Source organism: Pteropus medius, unplaced genomic scaffold, assembly GCF_902729225.1.
Source record: "Pteropus medius unplaced genomic scaffold, Ma_sr-lr_union100, whole genome shotgun sequence".
In the NCBI taxonomy this organism is placed as follows: Eukaryota; Metazoa; Chordata; class Mammalia; order Chiroptera; family Pteropodidae; genus Pteropus; species Pteropus medius.
The window spans coordinates 1,079,596-1,104,077 of NW_024346819.1; the positions used below are offsets into that span (position 1 = coordinate 1,079,596).

A 24,482-nucleotide genomic window follows, 5' to 3' on the forward strand; every position below is an offset into this window, starting at 1 on the left:
ACCCACCCAGATCCTCCGAGTCCACCCACGCCTTCCATGCCTTCCTGGCTCGGAGCTCACCTTTCTGGCAGAACATGACCTTGGAGCCCTAGGCCTCGAGGTGCTAGCCCGCCTAAGAGCCCATTCAGCTGATGTATGTGTTGCAGAGTCTTTCCTGGGGGTTCTGGGGGAGACTGCCACAGATTGGGGTCACTCTGGGCTGTTTCACATCCACTCGGGAAGCATGACCAGCCCAGGGATGAGCAAACCGGTCCAAGGGCACCACTGGCTGCCCCCTGCACAACATGCACTCTGAGGCCTTGGGGGCCACTTCCAGGATGGGGGTGTTGCCCCAGCCCAGCCAAGAGGCACCTGGAGGGGCCCGGAAGACAGGGCAGGGCGGGGCTATGCCAGGAGAGGCTGCACACAGCTGCCGAGGGTCAGCATCCTGGGGACAGGCAGCTGCGGGCAGCCTAGGAGGGCCAAGTTCATGACCAGCTCTTTTGCTGGCCTGTGCAAAGGCGTCTGGGCTGGAGAGCGTGGCCACCTTGAGGAATTGGGTGCCTACCTGCACGGGGCAGCGAGGGGGTTGAGACCAGCAGGCCTCCAGGAGGTCGGGGTTTTGATGTCATGAACTGTCAGGTACTGGTGCCTGTCCAGCCCTAGGGTGCTGGTCTCACATTGGGCCCTGACTCCGGGAGGCCCACAATGGCACACATAACCCAAGGGCGACACTGTAATGGGGAGCAGCCCAGGGGCTGCAGGGGGTGGGGGGGGCTGAACACAGGGATGGCTTCGTGGAGGAGGCAGTGCCTCCCCACCCCTGCACAGTGAGCTTGTTGGTGGACCAGGAAAGAAGGCAGTGTGGGCAGAGGTCTGGGGGAGCTGCGAGGAGCTGGCCCTGGGCCCGCTGTGCTGGGGCGGGGCAGGTGGGAGGCTTCTGAGCTGGGAGTATTGAGGCAGGCTGCGTTTTGGGGAGACCAAGCTGGATGCGGGGTGGAAGTAGGAGGGGAAGAAGGAGGTTGGGGGTTGTAGGCTCCTCGCTCTCCTGGATGGAAGGACAGTGGCAGGGTGGGCGCCATCCCCTGGACTCGGTGACCGACTGTCAGGCTGACTGCGCTCGAGCGGGGCTGGCGAGGAGGAAGGGGCTTTGGGCAAGGTGAGCCGGGCAGCCCCAGACCGGGCTGAGGCAGTGCTGCCCTGGCCTCACGCCCCCGCCCGCTGCCTGGGTGCTCGGTGCCTCCTGCCCGCCCACCCCGCCTTCCTGCAAGACTCAGGAAGCCTTTCCAGGTCACACAGCCGGGTGCCCTCATTCTCTCTGGGGTCCCCTGAAAGTTATTTTGATTCAGGCCTGTGCATTTTTCAGCCCACCTAGAGTGGGTGGAAGGCCAGAGACAGTAGGGTGGTGGGCGGACAGGGAAAGGTTAGGCAGGGCTTTGGAGGGTCTCAGGACCCCCTCTGCCCCTGCCAGACCGCTGATGCCGAAGCGGGGGACTGGTGTCCGGGACCGCCCCTGCCCCAGGCCAGCCGCGTGCCGGGCGGGAAGATGCCCCTGCCCCGCACTCGCAGCGTCAGCGGCTACGACAGAGGCGGCGACTGCCGAGTGGCCTCATGGACTCCGCGGCAGTCGCCCGAGGTCCGGGGTTCGCCCATCGCCCTGCCAGGGTGCTGGGACGGCCAGCCCTCCGCCCTCCGCCCTCCGCGTGGCCTCAGCCGCTCCTCTGCACGAGGGGCTGACACTCCTCCCGGAAGCCCGTCGACTGCGTCCCACGCTCAGCAGCTGGGTTAGGGTCAGCTTCTACATTTTTAGAGACCTCGGGTTCTAGGTTCGAAAACGTTTTCCTGTGCCTGCTCGTCCGGGGGGACGGGGCCCGGGAGGCGGGGAGGCTCTGCGCGGGGCCCGTCCGGGCCGCCTTCCGCCCCGACTGGCGCTGGGTGGGTCGTGCCCTGGGCTCCCGGGGCCACGGCCTGAGCCTCGTGCACCGCTTTTGGTGCTGACCCCTCTGAACCACCAGTGTTCCTCACCGGACCGCGCAGCTGTCCCGTGTCATTCATCACCTTCCCTCGGCCACCAGGGCAGAGTTTAGTCGCCCCGCCCCGCCCCGCCCCGCCCTTCGATGGTGGAGCCGGTCGTGGATGCACGAGTAAACCGCTTTCGTTGCTGACGTCCCCTGCAGCCTCTCCCGTGTCACCGTTCTGCCATCCGCCCTGCCTGACGTACTCTGGCACCTGTGGGACTCTGCACGCACGTCCCTGGCTGCTGGGTCTCGCTCCCGGCAGACTCTCAGTAGCCCTTGGGCTTCTCGTTCCGAGCTCAGGCCCTGGGGACGCTCCCAGCTCCTGCTCCCTGTGCTGTGGCCCTTGTGGAGAGCCCAGCCCCACCGGCCCTCCGGCCCCTCGTGTTTCCTGCTGCTGCTGAGTCGTGGACATGGTCGGCTGCCTTCATGTGTCATTCCTGTTCTGACGAGAATCTCTTCACTCTGCTACCAAATGGGCAAATTTGTCTCTCTTGCAGCGTATCCAAGATATGTCGTCTTGGCTCCGAGCTGGTTTACGGGCACGGCCTGTCTACAACCAACTTCTTCCGTCTGGAGGGGGGAGGCCAGGTCCAGAAGCCGGTTTGCGGTGTCTCCTGAGACTTCATTAAATGTCACTGCTTTGTGAGGAGCGCATCTTATCTCGTGGGGAGACCTGGAATTCAGGTGGCTTCTGCCACACGCTGGCCCCCCCAGGTCCTGGCTCCCCGTGAAGGTCAGCCTTGACGGCCACTGTCCGGCAGCCCTTCCTCCTCCCTGCCGCCCACCGGACGAGGGGAAACCATAGGCTTCTGTCCCCAGCCGGGTCCGGGGAGCGCAGTCGTCAAGTCCAGGTCTCTCCCGTCCCCGAGGGGGGCAGAGGCAGGCCCTCCGGGAGGCAGGCCGTGTGCGGCTCTCGACAGCCGGGCGTTTTTCAGCCGTTTTTCGGCCGTCCTGACTTTCGCGTCACTTTGTTGGGTAGGAGACGATTTTATGCCGAAGCTTTGCTTCCCGGAGGAGACGCAGGCCATGATGTGAGCACAGGCCTGTGGGCAGGGAAGGGACCATCCCACCAACACCTGTCCCTCTGGAACCTCGTGTCCCAATATCACGGCCCCTTGTCCTGTTCCTAAGCCCCGCCCCCACTTCCCCCTGCACCCCGCCATCACAGCTGTGGTCCCCCTACCCACCGCAACCCCACCCTGCCCTTCCCAGCGGAGTTCCTGAGACGGTGGCCCTGCAGTAACCAATGGGTGGTGGCATTATGTGGCATGTGGCCCCCTGCCCTCCAGGGACCCTTGCCTGGTTTTCATCCCAGCACGTGCTCTGGGCTCCTGCCCACCTCCACAGCACCCTGTAGGGACCTGTCTGTTCTTGGGGCCTCCCCTACCACGGGGCACCCTGTGCTCAGTTCCGGGGTCTCTCCTGAATTCCACTCCCTGTCCCACCATGCTCCTCGAACTGGACCTCGCCCCCTGTGGCCACACCTGAGCAAACGGCAGTGAGCAGCCTCCTGGGGCCGCCCCCCCCTCCGCCCCCCGGCCCCCCAGCACCGCTGTCCAACCCATGACTGGGCCTCCACCCCCTCTGCTTCATGGCCGTAACCCCCTCCCTGGGGCATCCATACCCCCACCTTGCCGGCTCCACGCGGGCTGGACTGTACCCGGCTCTGGGACCTGACCGGCAGGCTCAGGCACGGACTCCCCAAGCCCTCGGCTGGGAGGACCAGCAGGAGCCGCAGCGCGCACACGGCGCCCTCGGCCTCCCTGTCCTCGGGGCACGGCACCTCCGGCCGGCCCGTGCCGCCGCGGCCCGCCCCAGGCAGGTCTTCCAGGGAGGCCCTGCCACCTCGAGAGCTGGCTCCCTGGGAGGTGGGGGGGCACCCCGACATGCGGGCCTGGCCAAGGGGGTTGGGCGGGGAGAGGCAGGGACCGAGACCGGCCTGGACAGGAGGCGCGGGGCGCGTCGCGAGGCCAGGGCTCGGCGGCTGGGCCGGCGGGCGGGGGGAGGGGGTGCTGCGGGGCCCCGCGGGGCAGCGCCCCCCCCCGGAGGCGGCGGGCGGGGCGTCGCGCCGAGACCCCGCCCCCGCGTCGCTCCGCCCCTTCCTCTCGCGCCCGCCGCTCGGTCCCTGCGCGGCCTCGGCGGCGGCGGCGGCGGCAGCGGCCCCTTTAAACCGCCCGCCGCGCCCCGCCCGCCCCGCCGCCTCCATTTTCCAGGCCGGCGACCGCGCAGCCCGCGGCCCCGCCATGGCGGCCAACATGTACCGGGTCGGAGGTAAGGCCGCCAGCTGCTCCGCCTCGGCCCTGGCTCCTGGTGCTGGCCCTGCTCGGGCCGCGCGCCCCAAACTGCCGCCCCGCGCTGCTCCCCGCCCGCGCCCCCTGCGCCCCTCCCCGCGCGCCCCTCCCCCGCCCCGCGCCGCCCCTCCCCCACCCGGCCGCCCCCCCCACGGCGCCCGCCGCGCGCCCCGCCGCACCCCGCCGCACCCCGCCGCGGCCCGGGGCGGGGGAGTGGCACGGAGCGCGCCCCCGGGCGGGGTGGGGGCGCTGAGCCCACCTGTTGGGGCGCCTGCGTGGCTCGGGGGCCCTGGCCCGGAGCGGGCCGCGGCGCTGAGCATCCTTCTGGGCCTGGCGGCCCCCTCCGCGAGCAGGAGCACGTGGCCCTGTGCGGTGCTGGCTGCTCCCCTCTGAAACAGGAGTCGCGGGGTCGCGGGGGTCCCTACCCGGGTCTGCAGGGCTGGCCGCAGTGCTTGGGGCAGTGGGCCCTTTGGGGATGGGGAGCCCCGGGCCTGGGCCGCGTTCCTCGCCCAGCCCAGGGCACCTGAGAGCTGCATGTGTTTGGGGGCTTCCCCAGCAGGATCCCTTGGGGGTGCTCAGCAGCATGCTTCCAAGGCACCCCCAAACTTTTCCCTGCCTCCAGCACCCCAGAGCAGCAGCGAGGTGCTTTGCCAGGGTGGGAGACAGGCCAGCGGCCCCCTGCCCCTCTTAGGCCCTGATGGGACTTGTGCTGGCCTGGCCCAGGCCCTGGCGGCCCCCAGCTTGGGGCCTTGTCCCTCTTGGTGGGGCGGGGGCTCTGGGATTCTGTGGCCCTGCTTTTCCATGGGATTCCAACCCCATCCTCGGGCAGCTCTTCCCCAGGGAGATGGGGGCCCGTGCCCACTTTCCGCCAGCGCCCACCCTTGCTCGCCCACCTTTGGCTGAGCGTGTCCAGCAGGAGCAGCACCGGCCTCCTTCCCAGGCCACTTCTGCCGCCTCCCTGGCCAGCTGACCCCTGAGTGTCCAGGGTGCCTGCCTCCAGCCAGCCAGGCCCCCTATTTACCATTTGGCATTTTAAAGATGAACCCCCCTCACCCCCGCAAAGCAGGCCTGCGGCTTCTGCTTAGGCGCCTGCGCCCTCACCCGCTGCTCCCCTGAGGTCACCATTCAGAAGGCCGTCAGGCAGCCACAGCCTCACCCTCCCACCGCAGTCTGAGTGTTGGCCGAAGGAGTGACCAGAACAGACACGTGGAGGCCGGGGAGAGGCAGGGTCGGCCGGGGGCCCAAGCCCCACAGCCCTGTGCCTTCACCCCTGCCCAGGCAGGGCTGCAGCAGGCCCTCTACCACCTGTCTGCGGGGGCTTGTCCCCGGGGGAGCCTTCCCCACCCCACACAGGCTCTGGGCCCTGGACCCCAACTCGGGGTCCCTCCTCGGCGTGTGAACTATGTCGCTTGGCCTTCAGGTCTCCTATGGGCTGAGAACTCGGCGGGGCCTGGCCACCCCCAGACCTTCCCTGCCTCAGCTTCCCGAGGTGTGGACAAGGATCTCTGCCCTGCGGTGGCTCCTCCGGGGGAGGCCTGGCCGGCCCCCGGTCTGCCCGTGCCCCTGTGAGGGTGTCCTGGGGTCCCACCCAGGAGCTTGTCTTCAGTGGCGCTCCCTGTCGGTCCCCGTGGGAGAAGCTGCATCTAGCCCTGGTGTGTGGTCAGGAACCCTGAGGGCTGTCCCTTGGGTCCTGCAGGGCTGGCGGTCACAGTGGGTGGGGTGGTGGCAGGTTAGCATCCTGTTCTAGGTGCTCCTTGCCCAGGGAGAGGCACCAGGAAGACGGGCCCCTTGCCCTACGTGGGCTGTGGCCTGGGGGAGCCCCGCAGGGGCGGTCTGGGAAGGGACCCCATCGTTACTGGGCCCCAGGAGCAGCCTTTTCCGAAGGCGCCCGACTCCGCAGGACACGAGCTGAACTGGGGTTTCGGGTAGGCGGTCTCGGCACAGGTGCGCCCCAGGCGCTGCACGGGACACGCCGGTGTGGGAGCCTGCAGGAGTCCGCCTTCTCTGGGCATTCGGTTTACCTGGCGGGCTGTCTGCAGGGCAGAGGCCTGGCCGTGGACAGAGGCCTTCTGTCGGCTGCGGCTGTGGGCGTGGCGGGCAGGCAGGGCCGGATGTGGGTGGCAGGTCAGGGTCTGCGACCTCTGCTCGGCCCTGTGCTCCCGAGGGCCTGCCGTGGGCACTGTCTCCTCTGCACATGCCGTGCCCAGGTGCCCGGCCGATGTTTGGCCACGCGTGTGACTGACAGGCTGGAACTGTTTCCCGCAGGTTTTTCTTTCTTTTTTCTGCTGCAAGAACTTAACACCCGTTCTTTTGGGTGGTTTGCTTTTTTAAAAATATACTTTGAGAAAGTGACAGGAACACGCCTGCATGGGCGCCCGCGGCGCGGGGCCCCTCCCCCCGGCCTGGAGCCGAGTCCGCCGTGGGGAACGCCGATTCTGTTCTGTGGCTTATTCTAAGCTTTTGAGCAGGGATGCGAGTCCCCAACTTTAAACGTGCTCGCCTGGGGCCCACCCAAGCTGCCCCCGCACGTTGGGGCCCTAGGCAGGGTGTGGGGTGTGGGGAGCCCCGCAGGGTGGCTGCGCCCACTGGGGCTTCCTGGTGGCTTTGAGAGAAAAGTTGGGCTCTTCAGCTCTTGGGTTTTAAAGAATTAGCTGTCGCTCAGGAGCCCTTCACGCCTGGCCCCGGGGGGTGGGCCCCTCGGGGTCTCTACGGTGCCTTCCCAGGCCGCCGGGTCACATGGACTCGCCGGCAAGAGGGTGCCCCCTCCAGGCTGCCTCCCGCTGAAGTGGGGGCGCACCCCACCAGTTTGTGCTCCGACTCCCAGGAAGAAGCACCCTGAGGCCCCAGCCCAGCCCCAGTGTGCCTGCTCGGGGCTTTGACATCCTGGACTGTCCTGCCCCGGTGCCCACAGCCCCCGGCCCTGCACCCTTGTGTGCCTGCTCCCGCCTGGCTGTCTTCAGGGCGGCAGGTGTACCCGCATTTTCCTGGGTCTGGGCTGAGAGGGCTCCACCCTATGTGTCCATGTGTGGCCCGCAGGTGGGGCTGCTCTGTGCCCGGTCCCTCGAATCCCTGCTGCAGCTGGTGGCCTCGGGCGCCCACAGGACGCACACTCGCCGGGCCCCTGCAGCGCCAGGTTCCTTCCCTGCGGTGGGACACCTGGGGACACCGCCTGTGTCCGCTCGCCCTGGGCCCGACCCCCCCGACCATCTCCAGCCCCTGCCCCGGGAGACGGTCCTCCTGTGGAGCGGCCCGTGCGCCTCGCCCGCCCGAGACCGCTCACGACTCCATGTGGTGGGGTGAGCGCCTGGGAGGCCTGCAGCCCGGCCCTGCGCTCCGGGAGCCTCTGGCCTCCGCGCCTCCGCCCGGTGTCCCCGGCTGCCTTCCACAGGATCCCCCCGCCCCGCGTCACCCGCACACACGCCCAAGCGGGGCCTGGCCAGGCTCAGGATCCCAGGTCCCTCGTGGTGATGAGGGGCTGTGTGCAACAGGGACTCCCACCCTCAGGGTACCCCTGGAGCTCGGGGTGCCTGCTTCCCTGCCCCTCGCTGCAGGCGGGGTCACCGAGGGGGGGTGTGTGGGCCCCAGGCAGGGTGGACAGTCCGGGCCACGCTGGGGCGTGGAGGGCCCGGGGTCACCTGTGGCCATGCGAGGGGACCAGGGCCAGCACAGCCTGGCGGTGCTCTGTCGGACGGACGTGCTCCCAGCGGGGCTGGGCGTGGGCCCGCGGCCCGTCTGCGTGGCGGGTGCAGGGCCATGGGGGACGGCAGGGGATGGGGTCCAGGTAGGGACTGTTCTGTCCCTTCATCCAGCAGCCATGTCCAGGGGGACGTGGGGTCACTCGAGCCGCCGTGCGGGGGCGGGGCCTGGCGTGCCCAGTTCCCACACGACAGGACGCGAGCCCCCGCGGGCGAGCGTCCCTCTCCTGGCCTGTCCGGCCTGCATTTGCGCCCGTTCCAGATTTTCGTTGGAGACTTCGCTGTTGAAGGTGGCCTTGCGCACGCGCTCATGTGCTCTCGGTGTCCGGGGCGCTCGGAGGCTGAGTGTGCCTCCCGGAGCACCGTGGGCTGCGTGAGGTCCTCTGAGCCTGAGCCCCAGGCCGGTGTCCTGAGCTCTGCCAGAGACTCGGCTGTGTGTGCCGAACAAGGCGTCCACCAGAAAGCCCCACGAGACAGTGACGCGCCCATCGGCGACGAGGATGTACCAGGGGCTGGCGGCGCCCGGGCCTGTGCCCCGGGAGCGATGGCTCGTCCCCACCGATGTCGGCAGAGCCGGCACACCCCAGCTCAGGCTGCGTGGACAGCAGTCCAGGCCTGGGCCGTGTGCTCGAACTCGAAAGCGCATGCTCGCCTCTATGAGCAGCTGACCGGTGTCCCCAAGTGGCCACCACGTGCTGCGTCCCGGCCCCCGGCCACCCCCAGCACATGGCCCTTCCTGTCCGCACGCGTCCACAGGCGAGCCAACTGCAGCGGGTTGGTACACGTTTCCCCAGGGACGGTGCTGTCGGGAACGTCTCGTGTGTCCCTCGCCATCTCCCCGCCCCCGTGTCCTCGGTCAGGCGTCCGCACGAGTCTTCCTGGTTCTCAGAGCAGAGCTATGTGCTTTCTTCTTGTTGAGTTCTGAGAGTTTGTACTGCATCCTGCATTCCAGGTTTTGGCCCTTTATCAGATGTGGTTTTTTGCAGACTTTTCTTTTTCGTAATGTGTGCGTTCTGTGTATCTGTGAAACCTGCCTGACCTAAGGTCACGAAGGGTTTATTCTCTTTTCCTATAGAACTTCTATGTTTTGGGGCTTTACTCCGACGTTTGTGATCCTAGAAGTCCGTCTTCGTGGGAGGCGGAGGCGAGGATCGGGTGTCTGTGTTGTGTTTTGCGTGCACGCGCCCAGCTGTCCGGTTGCCATTGCTCGTGTCCGACTGCTTTGCCCGGTGGCCCCCTTCTCCACTGGTCTGCGTGTGTCCCTCTGTGGTACAGGCGGCCAGGCTGCTGTGACTTCAGCTTGCGGGCGGGTCACGGTGGCCCTCCAGCTTTGTCCTTTGAAAGCTGTTCAGCCTGCCTCGTGCCCGGGAGCTGGCAGTCCGGCCAGTGCTGAGTCCTGCCACACTGGTGTGGCACGCTGCGGCCACTGCCCCTCACTGCGCCTCACAAACTGAGGATGGCCGACAGAATCGAAAGAGAGTCCTTTACGCTGCGTGAAAGCCACGTGGAGCCAGGTGTGGGTGCCCGCGGTGGCTTCCCGGAGTGCCCTGCCCCCACCAGGGCGTGCGGTCTCCAGCACCACGTGGCGTGTGCGGTGTCACACCCTCGGCTGACACGGCGCTGCAGCTGTGCCGATGGCGCACGGCGTGCGTTGGCGCTAACGCAGACCCACCTGGCGAGAAGGGAACGGCCGGAGAGGGCTGCTCAGAGTGCGTGTCATCACACGGTCGGTGCCCGTGGGCCCGGTCGGAGTGTCTGAGGAGCTCAATCTCAGCCGAGCGGGGAGACCGTGCACCGAAGGGAACACGCCAAGCCGTGTTTGCAGCCGCTGGAGAAGAGTGTGTGGGGAGGTCAGCTGCCGAGGGCAGGAGCGGGGCCCGGGTGCGGGTCCTGGGGGCTGTGGCCAGGACCCCGGCCTCGGCAAGGCGGCAGCGTGCCCAGTCCTCTGGTTATTGAACCAGCCTGCGGGCTGCGTGACACCCTGGGCCAAGTGCACTGACTTCAGGGCAGCTGGGGACACTGGCTCAGTGCAGACTGAAGTGGAATCCGCTAAGATGTGACGGGGACTTTAGGTGAAGCTGACTGGGCTGCCGTGGCCCCGACGGCTGGTGATGTGTGATCTCGGGGCGTGTCTTGGCAGCTGTCCCCGGAGGAGATCGTTAGAGGCAGTGACGGTGCACCTGCCGTCCCCATGCAGGCAGTGCCACCCAGGCTGCCAAGGGCCGGCATAGGACGGAGTGGGGAGGGCACCTCTGAGCTGGACTATCCGTCTTCTGACCTCAGGCCCGGGCACACCTGGGTTTTAAGCCTTCGGGCTTCGGGATGGGGACACTGCAGCCCTCCGGGCTCAGACCGAAGCACACCAGCCGCTGCCCTGGGCCCCGGGCCACAGACTTCGAACCTGTGTCACCACATGAGCTGGTTCTCATGACGACTTACATGTCCCACGTGGGAGCAGGTGCGAGACACTGAAGGCCTGTCATCACCCACGTGGGACTCGCTGGTGCTGTTAGCGCAAGGCGTTCGAGTGTGTCACCTTGGAGCCAGCCATGTCGGCAACGAGCTCCGCCTGCCCTCGGACCTCACTGGACGCCTGGCTGAGCCCCACCGGCCCGCGCAGCGGTCACACGCGGCGACGTCTTGTGCTCAGACGGAGGGCGGAGCAGCCGGCGGTGCAGGCGGGTCTGCCGCGGGCACGTGGCCCTTCGCGGACCCACCGGAGATTGTGTGCAGCGGCGTCACGCGAACGTGGGCTGTGGCAGGTCCTTCCGGCAACGGATGAGTTGGGCTCGCCAGGCGCTTCCGGCGGCCGCCTCGCTGCCGCGTGACGGCACAGGCCGCGCGTTCCGCGCTCGCCCTGCGGTTCTCGCGGGCCCTTTCGTAAGTGCACAGGAAGCGTCTCCTTCTGGACCACCGACTGCCAAGGGCCCCACACACACGGGGACCGGCTGGATCCGCCGTGCGCCCCAGGGTGCGCTCGGCCGGGGACCATCCCCGGGCTCCGTGTCCCCGAAGCCCCATAGGAGCCACGGCAGCCGCGGTCGTGGATCACGGCCACAGCAGCAGGCCGGCAGGGGCCAGGCGCACGCGGCCACCCCTCTGCAGCCCCGGGCTGTGCTGCGGGCGTGTGGCTCCCCCGGCCTTCACGTCCAGGGCGATTGTCCAAGGTGGGTTGCGTTGTTGTGACTGACCACCGGTGTGTCTGGCCTTGGTCACTCCATCTCCAGCCCTTCGAAGGTCAAGCTGACCTCTGGCCCCAGCACAGATCACAGCGTTCGCGCAGACTGTGGGGCCCCATCCCCAGGGCAGCCACTTCAGAGCTTTGAGGGGCCTCCCCGAGCCACGCGAGGGCCGGGCTTCCTGGACCGTGCAGGGCGTGGGCGGCCGGCCAGTCGCGCTGCCCTTGACCGTTCGCACGGTGCAGTCGGCGAGGGGGGCCCCTCCCTGCGCAGCACGCCCCCCCGTCCGGCTAGGCGTCCGCGATGGGCTCCACGGCAGAGAACCACGTGCAGCAGGTGCCGGCCGTGGCACACGGCAGTTCTCGTCGGCACAGCAGCACCTGGAAGGTCGTGCCCGGTCGCTGCGCTTCGTCTGGCTTTGTGGGCAGGAGCTGGGGGGCGTGCGGGCCGGGGGGCTGCGCGTCCGCCTGGCCGTGCCGCGTGCTCCGGCACTCGGGTGGGTGGCCCTGCCCCGCTCCCGCGCCCTGCGGCCTTGCTGAGCCTCAGACGTGGAGTCCGCAGCTCTCCAGAGACCCCGAGTTTCCACAGAAACGTGTCCCCACACGTGGTCGCTCTGTACTCTCCACTCAGCACTGTCCTCCCCGCCCCACTCACCGGCGGCCAGCCTGCGAGGGGCGCAGTGCCCTGGTGGCCACAGCCTCCTCTCAGGGGTGTCCCGGGCGTGGTCCGCTGTGCTGCTCGCCGTGGGTTTTCCGCAGCTGTCCCCTGCCAGGCCGGCATCCCCTGCCGCCTGTCGTCAGCGCAAGCAGTTTCTCGGAGCGTGCGTGGCTGTCGTCAGGCGCGTGGCTCTGCTGAGACGGTCGGTCGCCCGGCTCTCGTTGGCTCAGTCGCCTCGATTTTCAGTGTCGGAGCAGCCTGTCCCCAGAGGACCCCGGGGCAGGCCGTCTGTCCCGAGGAGCCCGTGGCGGCCGTCCTGACAGGTCGCTGGCTCTGCTTCGTGGCTTTTTTGCGGACTCGGCTCCACGTTCGTGAGGTGTGGGGTGGGCCTGTGTGCTGGCTGCGGGGTGGGTGGCATGGGCCCCGCAAGCCAGCGGGTAGGTGTCCCCTCCCTTTCTTTCTGGGAGAGGCGAGTGGAACCAGTGTTTTGTCTCCCTTGGGTGCTGGTGAAGCTGTCTGGCCTGGAGGGTCTCCCTCTTTCCTTGGTGGGCTGTCAGGCTCCCCCCCAGCCCCGTGCGCCCCGCTTCCGCCAGGCTCAGCCACGCCCTTCCTGGGGGAGCCTCACGCCTCGGAGCTGTGATGGTCGTGTGCCTCCCCCTGCTGACGTGGGTGGGGTCTGCCGTCCACGGCCCCCCGGGGGCCCCCGCGTGCCCTCCCTTCTCTCCTGCTTGCCGTCGGCTCCACGTTTGCTGAGCCGTCAGTGCTGGCACTGAGGTCCGTCTCCTCGGGCACAGACGGTTATGCTGCCACATAACTGCCACCGCGGCTGTGGGACAGCCCGGTCCCCCAGGTCCCGTGTGGTCGCCCCGGCCTCAGGTGCCACACGCAGCCGTCATGTGTGTGACCCGCAGAGCACCGGTGCCCTGCGGGGACTCTGCCGTTGGACAGATGGACGGACGGAGTCCCCGCGGCTCCGTCTGTCCCCGCTGGCGGGGGGCTCTGGGTCGGTTCCAGTTTGGGGCGTGCGTGGGCCGTTAGCTCGGGTGTAGCGTGGTTTTTATCTAGTCCTTTAGGGGAAAGCTTGGGTGACGGACACGAGAGCTTTTAGCGGAAACCGCTTTACTGCAGTGTCGTCTACACCGGGTTCAGGGCAGCCGCCCCGTGGGGACGGCTCAGCGGTCCCCGTGTTTTTACGTGTTACGCAGCATGGCCGTGGTGTCCACTGAGAACTGCCCCTCCCGGGACGCCGGGGACCTGTGCGAGCCGCCCGCGCTGGCCGCGGCCTCACTCCTGCGACGCCGTCTGGCGGCTCCCGGCAACGCCCGGCGCCCCAGCCGCGTCCTCAGCCGAGGCCGGGGCGGTGTCGCCGTATGCGCCGCAGGTGTGCCCTCGTGGGTGCCCTCGTGGGTGCCCTCGTGGGTGCGCACCCGCAGACATGTCCTCACGGGTATTTGCCCACAGGTATGTGTGTGCCGCAGGAGGCTCCTCCACGGGGTTCAGGCAGCCCAGCTGGGACCTCCCGTGCAGACAAGGCCAGCCGGGGCCCTTTGGCATCTGCTGGCCTTACCGCAGTTTGCCGGATCGGGGCCCTGTTGTGGGCGTTTGGGCCACATCCAGGCTTTACCCAGATTTCAGCTGAGGCAAATGTCTGGGGTCCCCCGTGGGCGGCAAGGGGCAGGGGAAGGCCTTCCTGGTGCAGGTTGCTGGGGACCTGGGCCAGGTGGCAGGCTGGCAGCTGGGCGGCCTTGTGGAATCCTGGGCTTCCCACTGTGGGCCTCTCGGGAGTTCCTGGGAGACTGCCAGCCCCCCCTTGGGGCCTGTGAGAAACAAGAGCACGTGGCATTGGTTTGTGTACACCTGCCAGTCGGGGGCGGTGGCCTCTGGGCCTCCCGGTGCCGTGCCGGCCTCAGCCCAGGGAGGTGGAGGGGTGCTGGGGGGCATGCGTGTGCAGGTGCCTGGGTCCGGCACCCTCTGGTGTCTGCCACGGTCTCGGGCTGGTGCTGTCCTGGCCCCCAGCCTCCGCTAGGAGGGTCAGAGCTCCTGGGGGCAGCTGGCTTTGGGACCGCAGGGCGGGGAGGGCTGCTGGCCCCTGCCACCTCGTCGCTGGCTTCCCCTCAGCACCCGCCACATGGTTCTGGCTACGTCCTCTCCCTGCAGGCGTGGAGGCCTCAGCCCCTCCCTTCACGCCTGTTCCCCGCCTGAGGGCGTGAGCGCGTGCGGGGTCGGGTCCCCCGGGCTCCGGGGCGGTGGCAGGCTCGCATGGTAGTGCCCTGCTGTTGGTGACGCTGCCTTGCCTGTTTGCAGACTACGTCTACTTTGAGAACTCGTCCAGCAACCCGTACCTGATCCGGAGAATCGAGGAGCTCAACAAGGTAGCGCACGCGTGGGTGGGTGTGCGCGCACGTGTGGGCATGCGAGTGCGTGCGGGTGTGAATGCGTTTGTGGGCGCGTGTGCACACGCCTGGGTATGCAAGTGTGTCTGCACGCGGGGGCGCCCACTCTTCCTGTGGCTGCACCCAGGGGCCACTGTCACCGGTGAGGCGAAGCGCTCCCCCAGCCTCTGCCTTGTTTTCAGGAGCTGGGGGTGGGTCACGGACCGGGCCCTCTCTGTTCAGACCGTCAGTAGCTTTGTCCCCAGGGTCAGCTCCCTAGGCCTGGGTCTTTGCTGGGCTCACTCGAGGGACGTGCTCGGCGGGGCCTGAGCAGAACAGCAGTGTTGAGAGGGTCTGGGCTGGACGGTTCCGAAGACCAACCACATACCCAGGGCCCGGGCAGAGGGGCCTCGGCCTTGGGGTGGCTCCTGTCACCCGCTTCCCTTCCCCCGGCCTAGGCCACCCCCCACTTTCCTCCACGCCGGCATAGGCTGTGGTCGTGCCTGTGAACGGCGCCCAGAGCCCGCTGGGCCAGGGCTGGTGGCCTCAGGTTCCAGCCCTGCTCCTTCCACTGCTCGGCCAGAGCTGCCAGTCATTCCGGCTGGGCGGTCCCTCAGGACCCTGCTGGCCGCAGGTGTGAGCCACCCTGCCCCCCTTGTGCTGCCTGGTGGGACGTGCTCTGGGCGGTGCTGGGGCGTCCCCTCTCCTCAGACGTGGCCCCGGGCCCTGCAGCTCCTCCCCTCCCCTTCCAGAGTGTCGTTACCTGTGCCAGTGACCAGTGACGGGGGCCCTGGCTGCGCCTCTGAGGCCGTGGGCTTTGTGGCAGCATGGCTTGGAGTTTGGGACCAGGCCGGGATAGGGGGGAGGTCAGGATCCCCCAAGGCTCAGACTCAGCCGCAGCTGAGCCCCGACCTGTGGCCGTGCTCTCTGAGGGCCTCCGGCTGCAGCGTCTGCCAGCAGCGTGGGCATGGGGAAGCGGGGGGCCTGACTCCCCAGCTTGGGCTCCCAGAAGGCCCGGGGCCAGGCCCAGAGGCAGCAATGTCGTGGTAGCGGCTGCAACATCCCGCGAGGCCACCGCGCAGTGGAGCCAGCGCCCGGCTCACCATCTGCCCCAGGGCCCGCGGGAGCGCGGTGCCCGGCGCCCTCGACTGGGCCAGCAGCGAGCAGTCAGCCATCCGCACTTCGGGGTGTGCTGACTGGGGGGCGTGAAGAAACCGGCGCAGGAAGCTGGGGTTCTCCGCGGTGGGGAGGCTGGGGAGGGCGGGAGCAGACGGCACCCACCCCCTGGGCGGCCGAGCCATGCTCCGCAGCCCTCCAGCCTCCGCGTCGGCGTGCCTGGGGTGCCCGCCGTGTCCTCGTCACAACTGGGCCGGGGCCTGTCTGCATCCCGTGGGTTCAAGAACTGGGGGACCTGGCAGGGCAGGGGGTGCTACCAGCGGAGAGACTCCGGGGTTCTAGGGGCGGAGAGCAGGGGGCTTCTGCAGGCACAGTGACAACATGCACTCTCACCCACGACACCCCCTGAAATGGTCGGAAAGCGGGGCCGGGGCCCACAGGAGCTGCGGATGCAGACGGGCCCCGGCGGGTGCGGGCCGAGGGCGTGGAGGCTGCCGGAACGGGGTCGGCATGGGGCAGGTCCACAGAGCCCCCTGGCCGGGCTCTGGGCTCCGGGTGGACGGCCAGCAGGGGCACCACGCCCCCCGGGGCTCCGGGCTCTTGTGGGCTTTTCAAGGGGTCGTTGAATTTCCTCCTTGGAACTGGCCCTGGACGTGTGTCGCGTTTACGTTGTCACCGGGAAAAGCTAAAGCTTCACGATACTGGAGAAGGTGGTGGTTGGAAGGAGAAGGCGGTGGGGTCTGGGAGCAAGGAGACAGACAGACCCCCGAGGCGGCCGCGGGGGGCCCGAGGCCGGAGAGGAGCAGAAGGCGCGGCCACAAGAGACTCCGTGGTCCCAGAAGCTGCCCGAGGCGTCCGGCCGGCTTGTCCTGGCGCCCGCCCAGCCTGCTCCCCGGCCATGCACTGCCATGAGGCCGGGGGCCTGGGCCCTCAGGCAGCAGGCAGGGGCCCACGGCCATCCCAGCCCTCTGCTTGGGGACCTGCAGGGTCCGTGCATGGGGCGGGGCCCGGGCGGGCCGAGGAGGCAGACTGGTGGGGAGAGCCAAGGCTGCCGGGACCTGGGCGGAGCACAGAGGGGACCTGGGAGCGGGCTCCGAAGTCCGAGGTCTCTGGGGCCCACCTGGGCGGGAGGGCGCGCGATGGCGCACCACGCAGGGGACACCCCAGGGCCCAGACCTAGCCGCCCGGGGGCGACGTCCTGGGGCGTCCGCGAGCCGCCGCGTCGTCCGAGCACAGCCCGCGGCTTCTGGGCCGGGTTTTGCTGGGAGGCGCCTTGACCAGGCTTCGTGGCTCAGGCAGAGTTTGGACGCCTTGGGCGCCTGAGGGTCCTGACGGCCGCCACGACAGCGAGCGTCCCCAGGCGCACGGCGACGGTGCTGGCTCCGCTCTCGGGCGTGAAGCGCTGCAGGACGCGCCGTCTTTCCTCCGGCCGCAGTCGACACACGACAGCACGTTAGTTTCGGGCGCACGGCACAGCGACGAGACGTTTTTGTTACTCACGAAGCGACCACCCCGAGAAGCCCAGTTCCCACCTGACACCGCACGCAGTTACCACAGCACCGCGGTCCCCATGCCGTGCCCCACGCCCCGGGACCGTCCTGCAGCTGCCCACGGGTGCCTGTCAACCCCTTCCCCTCCACGCACCCCACCCCCGCCTCTGCCCCCGTCACGATCTCTGCGCCTGTGAGCGTGGCTCCGTCGTTTCCTGTTCTCGGACCCCACACGTGCCGTGTGTGTTTCTCAGCCTGACCTGTTCCCCTCAGCACCGCACCCTCTGCGTCCCCCACGCGGCTGCAGAGGGCGAGGTCGCATTCACCGTCACGGCTGAGTGACGTTCCGTTGCCTCTGCGCGCCCCCTCTTTATCCATCGTCCTCCGGTGGGCGCCCAGGTGGCCTCCGCATCTTGGCTGCTGTGGCTCATGCTGCAGTGGACACGGGGACTCACGTGTCCCTTCGGAGTAGCGTTTGGGTTTCTTCAGGCGAATACCCGGCAGTGGGACAACTGGGTCCTTCTTTGTTTGTTGTTACAGCCTTTGTTTTAAACGGCATTTTTTCTGGTGTAAACGTTGCTTCCCCAGCTTTTTCGTCTGTTTCCATTTTCCTGAAACACCTTTTGTCACCCTTTTCCCTCCGTGGGTCTTTGGGTCTGAAGTGTCTCCCGCAGGTGGCACGGGGAAGGGTCTTGTTTTCTTATCTGTTCAGCAACCCTGTCTTCACCGGAGTGTTTCATCTGCTTGCACTTAAAGCGATTGTTGCTAGAGATGTAGTTGTTGCCACTTTATTCACATTTTTAATTCATTTTTCTTAAGTCTCTAACATTTCTCGTGACATCGGCTTGGTGGGGACGAACTCCCTTAGCTTTTTCTCGTCCAGGACTTTCTTGAAAGATTCCTGGTCTAATGGAACGAAGTAGCTAAACGTTAAGTGCTTTTCTTAGAGGTAAATGTCAGCGTTTTAAACCCTAGTCCACAGAAGCCTTAGAACTGTCACGTGACCCTTGCGTCATCACTGAAAACTTCCTAGGCGCCTCTGCCCGGCGCCTGCGCCCGCCCCCCTCCCCCCCGCCGTGCTCCCCTCTGTGCCGACCCTCGAAACGCCGGGGCACCTGACGCTGCCGTCACGGCTCTCGCGGTCGGGGCCGTGTTCTGCCCAGCGCCGGGACGAGGACACTCCAGGCCCCGGGCGCGTCTCTGCCCAGCACCCGGGTTTGTTCCTGGGCGTGACCTGGGCCAGTGGGAGCTGCCGGGGCTGAGGTCTGGTCACAGCCGACCTCGCCAGGGGCCGGGTTCATCCAGATTCAGGCGAGCAAAGCCTGTGGGGGGACTCGGAAGCCCAGGCCCCCCGATGGCAGGGAAGCAGGTCTCCAGGAAGCCGTGCACCCCAGGGTCCTGTGGCCTGGAGGCCGCTCGGCTCGGCGTGGCCCGTGGTGACACCCTTGCCGTTGCAGACGGCCAGCGGGAACGTGGAGGCCAAGGTGGTGTGCTTCTACCGGCGGCGAGACATCTCCAGCACGCTCATCGCCCTGGCCGACAAGCATGCCAGTGAGTCCTGCCCCCCGGCCCCCGCCCCCTCTGGAAAGTGGGTCCCAGCTGTGCTTCTCGTGGGAGGTGGGTGGGGGGTGTCATCTACCTAGGTGCGATGGATCGTGAGAGCTCAGGTCTGCTGGACCACTTGCCGGGTGCCACGGGGAAGGGGGCCTCCTCCGGCTCCGGCAGGGATGGGGCTGACCCTGGCTCTTCCCGCTTTGGGAGCGTGCGTCGTGCCCGGCAGGGCCCGGCCTCTGCCGGCTGCGCCGTGTCGCAGGGCGTCCTGCAGGGCTGTCTGGGTGTTCTCGAGTGCGCTGGGCCCGGCATCAGGAACTGGCAGGGACACGTGGGGCTCCTTCTGGCAGGAAGGATGGGGACCCACGGGAGCTCTCAGCGCAATCCAGTCACCTGCTGGGGTTTCTTCTGGGCCCGGGGACCTGAAGGGCAGCCCCCCTCCTCCCTCGCCCCCGCCAGGGCCCCCGCGTGGGACAGCAGCCCTGGGCCCCCCTCAGCAGCAGCCCTTCCTGAGGTGTCCCCCAGGCCACCTTCTCTCAGCCCTGGCCCCTTGTGAGAACCAGAACAGCTGCCTCAGGCCACAGCGGGAGTGGCCACGGCCCCCTGTCCCCCCCACTCCCACAGAGTAAGAGCTTGCCTGGGGGACCTTCAGACGCTGGTGACAGGCCTTCCTGGAACCCACAGAGTCAGTGGGGTGGGACCCTGCAGGGGAGTGCAGAGCCTGCCTGTGCCTTGGGGGTGAGGCCCACTGGCTCTGAGCCTGGGGCCAGGACCCCCCAGTCCCAGGGCACGGGGTCTGGGTTCGCCGCCTGAGTTCCTGGGGGCTGGCCCCCCCGGCTGTGAGCAGGGTGGGAGTCCAGGAGCCACTGTAGGCTTGCGCTGGGCTGCGTCTGCGGACCCTAAGTGGGCACTGGCCCTGGTCCATTGCTGGGCAGGCTCTGGATGCCGGTGACGTCCCCGGGCGGGGGGTGCTCGTGGGTCCCTGAGAGTGGGCAGGGAGGTGAGGAGGCGGGTAGCGTGGACACTCAGCCGTGTGGCCTGCTGTTTGGAGCAGACCCAGACCCCACGCAGCCTCCCGCCCTGGGGCAACAGAACTCCCTGCGGCCACCAGAGGGAGGCAGCAGAGGGCCGTGGGCCGGGTGCAGCATGGCCCATAGGGGGACCCAGGTGGGAAGTGACCTGGCAGGCCTTACCCAGCAGCTCTGGGTGAGCCAGGGGATGGCCGCGGTGGGCACTGCAGCGGGGAAAGCTGCGCTGTACCCCACCTTTGGGGCCTGAGACGGAGGGCCGGGGTTCAGCTCTGGCTGTGGCTCCCCAGGACACTGCTCAGAGCAAGGGACAGCTCTGGCTGTGGCTCCCCAGAACACTGCTCAGAGCAAGGGACAGCAGCCGAGCCCGTGGCCGAGCTCCATGTGCCCTTGCCCGGCCCCCAGGCTGTCCCTGTGGACCCAGCCCCTCGGCAGCCCCTGGTGGGTCTGCACCCCCCAGCAGGAGGCACGCGCACTGCCAAGGACCTTGGGGACCCTCCTGTGCCTGGCCTCGCACCTGAGTGTCTGGCTCCCCTGACTTGGGGGTGGGGTGGTGCCTGGGAAGCGGCCCTGTCGCCGGCCCCTCGGGATTCTGCTGGGGTCCCGGGCGCGTGGGCACCAGGGCGGGCAGCGCCGAGGCCGGCTGGGCGGGGTGCCTGTGGTCTGGCCGCGCGTCCACCCTGCCCGGTGTGCCGCCCCCATCCTGGCGGTGTGGGGGGCTCACCCGCTGCCCGCGTCTGTCCCCTAGCACTGTCAGTCTGCTACAAAGCCGGAGCCGGAGCGGACACCGCTGAGGAAGGTAAGGGCCCTGTGGGGGCCTGCGTGGCGGGGCGGGGGCCTGCGGGGGGCCGGCTGACGCCTGGTCCTTCAGGGGAGATGGAGGAGGAGCTGGAGAACCCGGAGGTGGTCGACCTGCCCGAGAAGCTGAAGCACCAGCTGCGGCACCGGGAGCTGTTCCTGTCACGGCAGCTGGAGTCACTGCCCGCCACCCACATCAGGTAGCTGGCGAGCGGGCGGGCGGGCGGGCGCGGCCCCCTTGCCCTGACAGCCGCGTTCTCTTGCAGAGGGAAGTGCAGCGTCACTCTGCTCAACGAGACCGAGTCGCTCAAGTCCTACTTGGAGCGGGAGGTGAGGCGGCCACGGGCGGGCGGGCGGGCGGGCGTGTCTCCCCACCTTGGGCCCCACGACCAGGCGCTGCCGCCCGCTCCCGCACGGGGCCACATCCACCCCCGGATGCTTGTCTCGGAGGGAGGGAGGTCCTGGGACCGGCGAGGAGCCCGAGGGACCTCCCCGAGCCTCCCCCCACACGTGTTGTCACCTGTGAGGGCACCGCTTAGGGTCGGCCGCCATCCCTCCCGTGACACAGCCCAGCTGTCTTACGCCCAGTGGGATGCGGTGGGGGGGAGCAGGAGACGTTGGCCCAGGGCCTGACTCAGAGTCAGGAGTCTGGGAGGCCACCAGGTGGAGCTCGGCAGGCAGCGAGGGACTCCAGGGGACATCACGTTCCTGGCACGTTCGGGGAGGGTGGCCTGGGTCCACGCGGGAGGGGCTGTCATGACCAACTTCTCCCTGGAAGCCCTGGGCAGATGGCAGGAGCAGGGGCCCCTGAGAATGCTTCTGCTCGGGAGGGGTGCTGTCTGCAGCTTAGAAATACCCCTTAGCGACAGCCACACGGGAAGTGACAGAGGTTCGTGAGCACGAAGGCCGCTGTAAAACCGCGTGACTGGCCGGTGCACATGTGCTGCGTGGCGTGTGCACAGGTGGTCTTGGACCAGCGTTGAGGGACTCGTGTATGTCTCCAGGTGAGGGCACCTGCGTGTCCTCTGCCTGTCCCACTCGCCTGTTTAGGAAGGGTGTCACCCTCGCATGGGGAAAGAGCACGTGCGTCCTGCGGGGCCAGTTCAGTGCCGGCCACAAAGGCCTCTGCAGGCCGTCCCTGGGGATGTGCGAGGGGACTGGGGGAGCCGCGGGCGGCCAGGTGCAGGGGCATGGGCTGCGACTCGTGCTGTGCACGGCCCCTGTGATGGCCACACGGCGGCGTCCGTCACCTCGTTCCTACACGTCTGGGGGTTTCGCTGCTGTAAAGTTCCGTCAGCTCGAGTTTCAAGCTGCTGCTGTCGCAGAGACGTGACGACCCAGCCATGGCTCGTGGCGGCGCCGCGCCTGCCCCGCCCGGTCCTCAGCGGGGCGCCGCGGCCCGGCGGCCACGTGGGCGTCCCTGGCCGGCCCGGGCTCCGCGCGTGGCGCTCTAGTCAGCGCTCGAGGTCCCGCGTGCCGACGCCTGTGCCGTTTTCCAGGACTTCTTCTTCTACTCGCTGGTCTACGACCCGCAGCAGAAGACGCTGCTGGCCGACAAGGGGGAGATCCGCGTGGGCAACCGCTACCAGGCGGACGTCAGCGACCTGCTGCAGGAAGGTAGGGCGCGCCGGCCAGCGGGGCGTCCGCTTCCTCGCAGCAGCTGTTTTTACCACTTAGCTAGAGCCGCGTGTTGTTTGAGCGGGTCGCCCGTTGGGCTGGCTCCCGCCGCTGGGCCCGTGCAGCGGAGGGACACGGCACCGGCTCCCGCCTGCCCTCAGGCCTGCAGCGGCCCCGCGGGCCGTGAGTGGGCTTGACCCCCAACAAGCAGCACAGGCAGGAGCGAGGGGCTGTGGTGACCGGAGGCCGAGCGTCTCGTCCTCCAGGAGGGGCCGGGCAGGGCGCCTTGGCCTGGCGCCCCGCGGAGGCCGCCTCCCACAGCCGCCACAGCTTCGGGACGTCTTGGTTTCCCCGTTCCTAAAGACGGTGTCCATTTCACGGGCCTGCTGCACCGTGCGGTTACCGCCACCTGCCCTCCCACCGTCCCTACGCGCCCGTGACGTGTTCTGTTAAAACAGCGCGTAGCTGGTATCTGTGTAGTAGGACTGTCAGCCCACCCCCACGGTGGCAGCCTGCGTGACGTTCCCACGCTGTGCTTGCGTTTGTGCGTCTCTCTGTGGAGCCGGTCCCGCGTCCTCCCACGGGCTGCGTGTGCATCTGTGCTTGGTGACCAGGCTCTGCAGCACATGCAGACACGGGCTTTCCTCCTGGGCCCCCGGCTCTGGCTGGCAGGGGCCCTGCCTCCCTGTCCCCCGTCTGCCCAGGAGGTTCCCTGGATGGGCTCGCACCACCTGACCGCGGGTCCCCTCCCTGAGGCGGTGAGGCCTCTCCTCCTGCCGCTGGTCAAGCCGGCCAGCGGGGCCTCGGCTACCGCTCCTCCCCTTCCCCTGATGGCCTCCTCCAGACAGGCGATGCGTCACCTGTCTGGCCTGGTCTCGGGCACATTAGCTTACACACAGCTTACACACACGCCCCTGACACGCACCCATGCACTCACACGCGCGATTTCATCACACATCGCTGCGCCTTTATACATGCGACTCTGCAGACATCAGCTTCCCCTTTACGCTCCAGGTATCTCATTACTCACACACATACCCGCGCCTGGGCTTGCCACATGTATCATGGCATCACATCAAGAGCGTACAAAGATACATACAGACGCATGCACTTCACACTTTTATTAATACACACGCACCACACGCACACACCCCGGCACACATCCACTCGCCACACGCACACGCTTTCCCTTGGTGGTTGGTTTTGTCGTCTGCCTTTTGGGCATTTTGCCTGACTGCTCGGACATAAAGCAGTGGAGTCGGGTCAGCGGGGCTCCCTCTGCCCACGCGCGTGCGGCAGGGCGCCCTGCCTGTGGTCCCGCCCTGGGCACCAGGCACCCGTGAGGGTCTGTGGGGCCTCCTGGACACGGGACTGTCCCAATGATGCTGGGTCTGTGGGGTGCTGCTCCCACCTCCCAGTGTGCCTGAGGGTGGAGGGCCTGGTGACAGCCACGTCCAGTCGGGAGCGGGAGAGGCTGTGGGGACGCCGAGCGGCTCGAGTGTCAGGACCTCGCTTTCCGAGCAGTGACCTGAGTGCCGGGCCCAGAACGTGCCTCAGCTGCTCTCAGCAGCATCTCAGACCGTCAGCCTCTCGCTCCCCGGAGATGGGGCCTTGAGGATGGGCTTTGACTGAGAGGAGCAGGGACTCGACGAAGCCCCTTCCTGTGTCCCCACCACCTGGGCTGCTGGAGCGGAGTGGGGATCGACTGGCACTGGCTTCGAGCGTCCCCGTGCCTCCCGGAGCCCGGGACCCTTGGCAGTGAACGATGTCACACATCTGTCTGCCTTTAGTGCCTTTAGAATCTGGGAGTGGCGATCTGAGGGCCAGAGCGAGTTCCTGGGCGGGGAGGCCAGGCGGGGGGGCCAGGCGGGGACGTGGGCTGGCTGCGCAGTCACCCTCCAACCCCGGGAGGAGTTGGACAGGTGAGGGGTCTCAGGGCAGAGTCCCCACCAGGAAGGGGTCCACCCTGGACACCAAGAGAATCCCGCAGGGACCATGTCACACACTCTGCCTCAGAGCAGCCTTGACCCTGACCTCCAGGCGAGGGTTGTGCGCCCTTCGACCTTTGCCTGGCGTGTCGTGTGCAGCTGCAGCGCCCACTCGAGCCCCGACATTCACCAGGGTCCCCAGGGTGTGCCCATGCTATGGGGGGCCCCGTTCTTGGTCTGGAGGTTAGTCGCTGCCGAGAGCAGAGGGTGCTGAGCGGGCGTGTGGACAGGCCTCGGCACGGGGACCTCTCAGCACCCTATGCTCGCTGCGAGTCACGGTCACCTCATCAGAGGCCAGTTCGCCCTGCTCATCCCAGAGCCCTCGAGGGCTCCTAGGACAAAGCCCAGCCTTACTGCCTGCCGGGAGTGGGGGGGGGCTTTCCCTGGGAGGAGAAGACGGGCGGAGCCCTTGTGGGCACCGTGAGGGCCCGTGGCTGTGACGGGGCTGCTGCCAGGGGCTCAGCAGTGTCTCAGGTTGAGAAGCTAGCGTCTCCCCGTGTCACCCGTCACCGTGCCCCTTTACCCAAGGCCACGTGGTCGCTCCAGCCTGGGTGTGTGTGACTTACAGGTGTGAAAACGCTTTGTGGACAAGGATGCTGCTAGAGCGCTGTGGCCTGAGTGTGGGTGTGCACGCATGTGTGCGTGTGCACAGATGAGTGTATGTGTGTGAGTGTGTGTGCGTGCGCGCGCGTGAGTGCGTGTG

General features: G+C 67.9%; 2 protein-coding genes and 1 long non-coding RNA gene across 10 annotated transcripts in view; 2 read left to right on the forward strand and 1 right to left on the reverse strand.

Annotated features, from left to right (window-relative positions):
• Window positions 1–5,016, reverse strand: part of LOC120613973 (circumsporozoite protein-like) — an 8,547-nt gene extending 3,531 nt beyond the window's left edge. Inside the window, exon 1 of the mRNA XM_039876604.1 lies at window positions 4,548–5,016. Within this exon, the coding sequence (XP_039732538.1) occupies window positions 4,548–4,873 (326 nt within the window). The 5' untranslated portion in view covers window positions 4,874–5,016. The remainder of the gene's footprint in view (window positions 1–4,547) is intronic.
• LOC120613974 (uncharacterized) lies at window positions 7–2,651 on the forward strand. The gene is made up of 2 exons (XR_005655818.1): window positions 7–133; window positions 2,495–2,651. It is a non-coding gene; the product is annotated as an uncharacterized LOC120613974 (long non-coding RNA).
• The window catches only part of MTA1 (metastasis associated 1), a 29,686-nt gene continuing 8,803 nt past the window's right edge, over window positions 3,600–24,482 (forward strand). For 6 of the 8 annotated variants that reach the window (XR_005655817.1, XR_005655815.1, XR_005655816.1 and 3 more), the window contains exons 1-7: window positions 4,112–4,268; window positions 14,124–14,191; window positions 18,255–18,348; window positions 20,125–20,175; window positions 20,248–20,374; window positions 20,441–20,504; window positions 21,674–21,791. Coding sequence is in view for 5 of the 8 variants with exons in the window: in XM_039876592.1 (XP_039732526.1) it covers window positions 4,241–4,268; window positions 14,124–14,191; window positions 18,255–18,348; window positions 20,125–20,175; window positions 20,248–20,374; window positions 20,441–20,504; window positions 21,674–21,791 (550 nt within the window). In the remaining 3 variants the exon portion in view is untranslated. Of the gene's footprint in view, window positions 3,816–4,111; window positions 4,269–10,875; window positions 11,151–14,123; window positions 14,192–18,254; window positions 18,349–20,124; window positions 20,176–20,247; window positions 20,375–20,440; window positions 20,505–21,673; window positions 21,792–24,482 lie in introns of those variants that run through there. The other 2 variants (XM_039876596.1, XM_039876595.1) reach the window with 2 other exon arrangements.